At 37.2% G+C, this 9,078-nt stretch overlaps 1 protein-coding gene and 1 long non-coding RNA gene across 3 annotated transcripts; both read left to right on the top strand.

The window, feature by feature from the left end:
- Window positions 1-1,190: 1,190 nt before the first annotated feature.
- LOC136944549 (myelin-associated glycoprotein-like) lies at window positions 1,191-5,530 on the top strand. 2 transcript variants are annotated; one of them, XM_067238358.1, is made up of 11 exons: window positions 1,191-1,217; window positions 1,590-1,659; window positions 1,843-2,217; window positions 2,407-2,697; window positions 2,818-2,917; window positions 3,092-3,130; window positions 3,790-3,822; window positions 4,031-4,082; window positions 5,220-5,243; window positions 5,354-5,404; window positions 5,509-5,530. In XM_067238358.1, exons 2-10 carry the CDS (start codon window positions 1,611-1,613, stop codon window positions 5,360-5,362), a joined length of 972 nt encoding a protein of 323 aa, XP_067094459.1. In that variant the 5' UTR covers window positions 1,191-1,217; window positions 1,590-1,610; the 3' UTR covers window positions 5,363-5,404; window positions 5,509-5,530. The 2 variants fall into 2 exon arrangements, with proteins under 2 accessions (XP_067094459.1, XP_067094460.1); XM_067238359.1 differs by lacking the exon at window positions 5,509-5,530 and having other exon boundaries at window positions 5,217-5,243; window positions 5,354-5,382.
- A 141-nt stretch (window positions 5,531-5,671) lies between these two features.
- Window positions 5,672-6,625, top strand: LOC136944550 (uncharacterized). Its single transcript, XR_010876773.1, has 4 exons — window positions 5,672-5,701; window positions 5,812-5,862; window positions 5,967-6,012; window positions 6,139-6,625. It is a non-coding gene; the product is annotated as an uncharacterized lncRNA (long non-coding RNA).
- Window positions 6,626-9,078: the final 2,453 nt, after the last annotated feature.

Genomic DNA, 9,078 nt, shown 5'->3' on the forward strand with positions numbered 1-9,078 from the left:
CTGAAGTGATTATTCGTTAATTTATAAGATTTAGTCTTTAGAAGAAAAACAAACTTTTAATCGTGATTAATCTAGATTAATTAATTTCAAAATGTTGCAAAGGTTGTGCCTTTGCCAAAGCCCACACCCAATTAAACATAACTATCCCAACTTGGTGGACAACCAAATCAGTTATCTTTGGCTTATAGACTATGCTTTAGCTTGGTTAGCTCCACAGTCTATGGTTAGCACATGGATTCAATATGTTAGCAGCTGGTAGTTAGCAATGCAGCACACAGCCCGCTGGTACCTCCGGGACTACTTTACTCAGAGCAGCTGTCAATCACAGCTGTCAATCACAGCTGCCAATCATGACGTCTCACCCCCTTTTTGTATCGTCAAAAAACTAATAATACATTTTAAAAATCTAAAAGAACGAGCACTTGAGCAGACACCAGCGTGATAAGAACTACCTAAAATGATTATGATGAAAATGATTTGACATGCATTTTGATATTTTGGTTTGGCTCATGTCCCATCCGCTAACATGGAACGGGCGGGATTTAGGACCTGTACTGCAACCAACCACCAGGGCGCGATCAAGATGCATTGGCTTCGCTTTTGGGGAGCTGTCACACCATCCATCTTTATATAGTCTATGGTTCTGACTGAGAAGGGGCCAAAGATACTGATTTAAAGGCCTTCCTGTCAGCTACGCGGACAGCTGGACGCCTATGGGCCTCAGAGTAAAGAATTAGCCAATTACATCTCAAAGAGCTTCCATTCATGCTAATCAAGATTAATCGAAGATCAAGGAGTTCTAAAAAATATTAAACAAAACAACATTAATCCCCATGGATTGATGGATTTACTTTCAGGTTGATATTTCACTATGTCGTTGTGTGAAAGGCCCATTAAAGCCTACATTGAAAAATATGTGTTTTTTGTACTGTGTGAATATACTACTAAATTATCTTTTGCCAATAGTACTACTTAATGTAAAGTTCAAAGTATGCTTTTTTTAAGGAGCATGGACACCTGAGAAAACACTTAATTATGAGAAAAGCAAAAATATGACAAAGACAAAGTTATTTACCCCTAGCCTCTAGATGTCAGAATAGGACCCATGTTTGTGTCGCTAGAGATGATGCTTCACTGTACAAAAGAAAAAGTAGGTCCCAGTCACCCACAGATTCATTTTCTCCAGACATCAAAGCAGAGAGGACAGCCTTGCTCAGGTACAAGATCATTTCTCACACACATTTGAAGCTTCGGCTTTAAGAATATTGTAATTGGGTTCATTGTAATAACAAATTAATTATGAATTTCTTTGTAACTTTTGTCGCTTGAGTGTTTTATTCTGCTCATTCTGTTTTGTTTGTATTATTAATATATAATGTATATTATGATCATATATTTTTCATTGTCATTTTCCCCTACTTGACAACTGTCGCATTACCATTTATGTTGTGTTGATCATCATGTGGGGTTGTTTCACAACATGTGTCCCAATGTTTGTGAAACACAAGCATATTATATTGCAGTTTCAATATATTATTATTTCATTATTGACATTTTATTTTTGACATTTATTTTGTCTGTGTAAACAGTGTTGTTGATGTACCACTGACATGGACCAAAAGGATAAAGTTCTGATCTGGATTTGGCTGGGTATCGGAGGTAAAACCCAATTACTTTACATACTTTTCTTAAATTCCATTCAATACCTTTCAACTGTAGATAATTATATAAACTGATCAAATCAAAATGGCTTTCCTAATAACATAATTGATTGTGGTTTTAAAGGCTATTTTTGAAAGTTGTTAACACATATGTTGTACACTCCATTACTCTTTCCTGTAGTCCTTAGCCAGCCTGTGTTCTCAGAGGAATGGACAGCGACTGTTGTCAAAGACATGACTGCCCTGGTCTCATCCTGTGTGGTGGTGCCATGCTCTTTCAAATACCCCGGCAGCAGTCAGCCTAGCTCCAAATTAAGGGCCATCTGGCTCATCAAAGACATGACGCCGGGCATCATCTACCATGAGGATAGTGTGAAGATTTTAGACAACTTCAAAAGTCGCACAAAGCTACTGGGAAGTTTGGGAGATGGCAACTGCACCCTGATGATGGATCAAGTGAAGGACCATGACAACGGACCTTTCTGTTTCAGAATCGAGATTCCTACGCATGATAAATTTTCCTATGTCGACCAATGTGTCCGGATAGCAATGCTCTGTATGTAATAAATGCAGTGCGATCAAAAAAACACACAAAAAAACAACACATACACACGTGCACAATAGATTAAGTAATACAAAATAAATTATGAAACACTAGACTGAATGGTCATAAGTGAAAACATATCTATAACTCTCCATAACTGACCCAAACCCTAACCCATATTTTTTGTTTTGGCTCTTCCAGCAGAACCTTTGAAACCGACCTTGCTTGCTCCTAAAACAGCCACGGAGGGTGAGCCTTTCACCATCACCTGTTCTATCATGCACACCTGTCCCTCAGAGTGGCCTTCTCTCACCTGGAGCTCCGGAGGGAGCATCATCACCCACCACAGGAACCACGGCTTAGGCAAATGGGAAACCCTTTCTACACTGACCCTTCTTCCCCAGGAGAAGGACGACCACTCCGAGGTCAGATGCACAGCGAAGTTCCACGGAGGGAAAACCTCTTCTCAGGGATTCCAGATCTTCGTGAAACGTAAATCTTTGTCCATCTACCCCTTTCTTCTCGGCTCTCTCCACCTCCGTCTTGCACTTCCATGTGAAGAGTTATGTTTGAGTTTGCACTTGTGTGAAAGAAAACATCTTGTATTCCCAGGTAAGGAGAACATCTGGTACATCATTGTTCCTGTCACTGTTGGCCTTGGCACTGCTGTGATGTTTGGAGCACTTTGTGTTTTGATGAGGAAGAAATACAAGTAGGTTTATCACACAAGCTGAGGTACAGTGGTAATTTAGCGACCATGCTAATGTGTGGACTGGGTATAATTATGTAAATAATTTATATCTGCAAACAATATGTTGTATTGGAATTCGGGGTATTATTTTTGGAGTTAAACAGACAATATTTGGTACTTTTCTGTTTATTTTAGGAGACAGATTGAGGAGCTTCAAACCAGAAGTGGTAACAGGCACGTACACAAAAGGGTTGAATTTACATACTGTATATTCACACATATTCTATATTCTACCGTACTGTGCATAAGTCTTGGGCACCCAAGATTTTTTTACACAAATAATGTATTTTACTGTATTTCTTCAATTAAATGCTACAGGTTTTCTTGAATTACATGTTTCGATGAGGGCGGTGTGTACACGAGGGCAGCTTTTATTATTGTTATTTAAATCGTAATTAAGAACAACACAGGAATTGCGCAAAGCAGTTTATTAATTAGTAGGCGACATCTCTGGTGTCTCATCGGTGAGGAGGCAGATGAGGATACTAATAGTGATGCAGAAAGTTTTGTACCGTACCTATTTGTAGTAAAAATAAATTAGAATTATAGTAAATCTAAATGTAATGTTGCTGCATTTTTTCGTTTAAGTGTATCAGATTTGAATGCAACGTTTAATCAAAGAAATATATGTAATATAATTGTTTTTATTTGTGCAGCAGTATAAAAGTGCAATTTTGCTAAACTTTTTGTAACATTTTTTTATTTCATTATTTCTTAAAGCATTTTTCCTTAACCTTTTTTTATTTTTATTGTGCCTAAGACTTTTGCACAGTACTGTATATTTTAATGAATTTTTACATGTTTCCTAATGTCTTTTCTCTGCCATGTATTAGCATGTGGAACCGTCTCTCCAGAATGTCCCGCAGGTGAGTTCAGACATCTGATTATTCGTTGATTAAGGATCTAGATACTGGGCCTGAAAACCTCCTTATTGTCCAAACACTCTCTGAGATAATTTACAGTTGAGATAAATAATGTTTTCATAGCCCATAATAGTAACAAATATATATAGGCTTAGCCTATTATGTGTGTATCTCTGTGTGGGAACAGTTCTTCTTTCTATTCATTACTCAGGTTTCACTCTGGTGGCTCCAAACCAGGATCGGCCTCCACTGAGCAAAGGCAGGTAATTATTTTTTCACCAAATCTATTCTGTTCAATTCCTTTTATTGACCCTGCAGGAGAGTCATCGGTCAATATTCAATCAATCAATCAGTATTTATTTATAGAGCATGTTCAAAAACAACCATGGTCTGCCAAAGTGCTGTACAAGAGGTCAAATTAAAATCTCAGAAAAGGAGACAAAAAATTCAGTAATAAAAAGATAAAACGGTAAACAATGATTAAGGAATATTTAAAGCCAGAGAGGATGAAGGTCGAAATAGAAGGTGCTAGTCTGATGTGCATGGGTAGGCTCTTCCATAGTTTGGGATCAGTAACTACAAATATGCATTTGTCAGTTTTTTTTGTTTTGTTTTTGATCTAGGCACAGAGTAGACCAAAATCGGAAGAGTTCTTGATGGAGTATACTGATGATGTTTGTCTGTCAGATATTTATTTTATAAGATATGTAGTGCTTGGTAGACATACAGTACGAGGTAGTAAATTATGTACTTCTCAGGAAGCAAGTGCAAAGCAATTAAAATCGGTTTTAACTGACTCCACATGATCAGTCTGGCAGTTGTGTCTTGTACCAGTTGAAGACGAGAGGGGGAAGACTGAAAGATACCGAAATAATGCGAATTGCAATAATCGAGGATATCCAAACGATTCATTAAGATCTTGTGGTCTACCAGATTAAACACTGCACTCAGATCTACAAAACCAAAGCCATGGATTTCCCTGAATCAGTCTCAGAGAAAATATTACTTGAAACTCTTAGAAGATTCTGTACTGTCATGCTCAGGTAACACTGTGTGCACCATTGCTGAATACGTTTTTATTAAGTGACTTTAGTTATTCTACACATGGAGAATACACACAATGACAGCAATCTACTGGAGTACTGTCCGGTCTACTGGTAATGTCAATCCACTTGAACACATGTTGTAAAAAAACTGGCAGGTATTGCTCATAATGCATAATGCAAACATTCAACATCAGTGTTTCTTGGTCTTTTTAGAGTCTGACACAGTTGTTACAATGGAAAGTTTTTTTCATCATCAAATGTTTTTTTGGGAGGACCTGTCAGACTGTGAACCCTAAATATAAATTTCTAGTTATTTGCATGTTTTCTGTTCCCTTTTATTTCCACCAACAGTAGGACTATGTGGAGTCGGTTTTCGAGGTAAGCTGTGAAAAGATGATGTGGTTACTAGACCTTTTCAAGAAAAATCTTGCCTAGGTGTTCTTTAAAAAAATGTATCATTATATGCTAAATGAGTAGTGGGTTGACAGGACCAATAACACCCAGGCAATCTCGAAACCCCGCTTCCCATCTCCAAAGAGGTAAAATGATGCTAGTCCCCTAACACACTCAGTTATAGAGTACTCTTCAAGGGTCGTGTCTTGAACGTCACATATAAATGTAACTTTATTCTGAATTTAAACAGTGATCCAAAGTCTTCCTGCGCCAAATACAATGATTATAGCAGTGGGGTGAGTAAAGTTTTTTTCATCATCAAATGTTTTTTTGGGAGGACCTGTCAGACTGTGAACCCTAAATATAAATTTCTAGTTATTTGCATGTTTTCTGTTCCCTTTTATTTCCACCAACAGTAGGACTATGTGGAGTCGGTTTTCGAGGTAAGCTGTGAAAAGATGATGTGGTTACTAGACCTTTTCAAGAAAAATCTTGCCTAGGTGTTCTTTAAAAAAATGTATCATTATATGCTAAATGAGTAGTGGGTTGACAGGACCAATAACACCCAGGCAATCTCGAAACCCCGCTTCCCATCTCCAAAGAGGTAAAATGATGCTAGTCCCCTAACACACTCAGTTATAGAGTACTCTTCAAGGGTCGTGTCTTGAACGTCACATATAAATGTAACTTTATTCTGAATTTAAACAGTGATCCAAAGTCTTCCTGCGCCAAATACAATGATTATAGCAGTGGGGTGAGTATCACTGGCGTTGTACTTGGTCTACTAACAGCCTATTGTGAATATCAATACACTTTGATAAGATCACAGAAGACATCTTCAGACATACTGAGATTCTCTCTTGGTCTTTATCTATCACAGGGTTATGATGAGGATGCAAATCTTCAAAACATCTATGGGAACGTCTGACCAAACAGGACATCTGATGAAAAAGTTTGATCCTGAAAACAGCTTTTGAATATCCAGCGATCCCTGCTGTCCAACCAGCTTCCTAATGCTTGTCTCAATATTCTTCAATCACCTGTGTATTTAAGTGCTTCGTTAAAATCAAAATTTTGTATCTGATTATTCAATTATGTTTTTATTAGATTGCATTCCCATAGTGCCACCGGGATAGTAGTGTGGGTAGGAGAAGAAATATTCAAAACTGCGATAATATTAATATATTTTGTCTACTAATACTTTTTTTGTCTTTGAAATATAATGCATTGCTTTGCTTTAATAACCGAATATAGTTAATAAAAAACATTTATCTTTAAGCTCAAAAGATGTTCAAGCTTGAAAAGAAACATTCAAACACAGTATGTAAGGGTTCATATGTAACAAATATGTCAATAAAACATGATTAATTCTTCTACAGCTAGTGTAAGTAAAGTCATTACCAAAACTGAAAGAGGGAAGAGAGAAAGAGGAACAGAAAAAGAATGGGGAAGAACGAAAAAGAGAGAGATTTTTACACCCATATAGGGAGAAAGCTAATGTTTTCTTGGAAGGACGTGTCAGACTGTGAACCCTAAATATACATTTCTAGTTATTTGCATGTTTTCTGTTCCTGTTGCCTCCCTCATTGTTAGACCATGGTTGACTACATGGTCAACCAAAGCGGCTCGGATCTCATCAGAGATAATGGTCCTTGGCCTTCCTCATCCTCGTCCTCCCTGTCCTCCTCCTCTTACTCTCACTCCTCTGCCTCTGTTTCCAATGTTGGCATCCATTGCTCAAAAACAGAAAAGGTCACCTGTTGCCCTTTTATTCTAAAGCTCTGATTGCTAATTGTAAAACTGTGTGACAGGTGTTTGTCCATGCGATGAGTCAGTGTGCGTATTTGAATGGCAGTGTGTTCTTTGTGAAAACAAAAGATTTTCTTCATCAAAATTGTGCCAAATGCAGAGAATTGTGTGTAGTGTTTTGAAAAAAGTGTGTGTTAGAACTGCAATTTGAGTGTAAAGCAGGAATTGTGCTTGTAGTTTAGCACAATTGGTTCATGGGGTTGGTGCATGAGTTACATGTTGTGGTCATTGTGTCTCAAGTACCAGTATTTGTGTGTAAACAATTGAGAAAAACTGTAAAAACTAACAGAATTGTTGAATTGTCCTGAATACAGTTTGTGTTGAGTAAGTTTACACACAAGTTTATTTCAATCCTAGTAGTTATTTAGAGAAGATAGCCCTGTTTCTACAGCCTACAGATACAACTGCCAGAGCTTATCAAATACATTAGTTTTTTTCAAATGCTTACACACAAATTCCTTACTTTTCACACAATTTCTGAAACCTGACACTCAAACACCAGAACCACATCTCAAATCTGCAAAACCATATGCACATTTTGGGCCTTTGACTCAGTTTACAATTTCATAAAACACTTTTTGCAAAACACAACACACAATTCTCCACGTAACACACAGGAAGCATCTTGATTTCCTTTTTAAAATACTACCAATCAAAATGCCACACTAATTCATCAGTGCCTCACACTAACTCCTCACATGTGCAAACACTCATTGCTTTACTCAACACCAACCAATCATGGCTTTAGAATAGGTCTATAAATAGCCTAATTTGAGTCAATTTACAGTGGTGGGTCTAATTTGAACCTTTGTAGAAATTATAGCAGGTATGTAACAATCTACTGTCATTTACACATGTTCTAATGTACACATAACAGCTGTTTCAGCACAACACACGTTATACAGTTCATGGCACACACACACACCATCCCGTAATCACCTTTTTCAAAATTAGGTTTGGTTTCTGTCCTACTACACTCTTTCTTTCGTACTGTGTAATACTGTATTCACAACCACAAATGCTTACAGTAAAAAACTAATTTGGTTTCAATCTTGTTTTCGTGTTTACCAATTTTTCAGCATCTCTGCCATTTACTTTCAATCTTGTACAGAAATGTACAAAGGAGCTCATGAAAGAAGAGCTTTAGGTTTTGAATAACTGTGTGTATATGATATACCCAAAAATGTAATATAATGGTAAAATTGTTTGCAACATGAGACAAAAGTTTGCTTTTGAGATGTGTTTGGGATATTTTTAATGCAGTGCTTCATTTTGCAAGAGAAGCGAGGCATTTTGCATTTTGTGTGTGCAATTGTTGGATTTGAGTTTTGAAAAAAAGAGGACAAGTAAAAAAAATGTGTGTAAGCATTTGAAAAAAAACTGTAACTAAGGACTGATGTTTAAGCTTACAACGTTAGCAGTACAGAAAATGATATCAGGTTTTTATGCCTCTTCTGAATATTATTTGTAGTTTTACTATGTTACTGAATTGGTTATCCAATAGCTTTGTCGGGGTCTCTGCCTTTTGCACAATTTGCCAGGACTTTGTGTCCTGACAAACCTGTCAAGTTTCTACACTATAACTCCTGGTTTGTTGTCATTGGCATCATGTTGTTTCCTTTAAGGACCACAGAAAAACGCTGCTGGCCTGAGTTTCAGTTGTACCGAAAGTATGTCATTGTTTTATCAGTGCCACGGTGTTACAAGATCGCGTTCAAACCAGTTTTTCTCTATTCAGCACTGACATAGAACACCACACAAGCATATCAACCCAAAATTATAACACTTTTCAAACATCTGCTGATACTAAGTAAAGCCTGGGCAACAATTAAGTTTGAATAATTATACCTGTGCACCCACCTGTTTACATTTTAACTACAATGTAAAGTGAATTCAAATTCTAATCTCTTCTTTTAACAACACTCTGTATCTGTCTGGGAACTGAGGAGACCAGTTGCTGGAATTGTGGGAGAGGAACGTTGTCCTTTTGTGTCTGATACAGGATTCTTGC

Source organism: Osmerus mordax, chromosome 6, assembly GCF_038355195.1.
Source record: "Osmerus mordax isolate fOsmMor3 chromosome 6, fOsmMor3.pri, whole genome shotgun sequence".
Taxonomy (NCBI): domain Eukaryota; kingdom Metazoa; phylum Chordata; class Actinopteri; order Osmeriformes; family Osmeridae; genus Osmerus; species Osmerus mordax.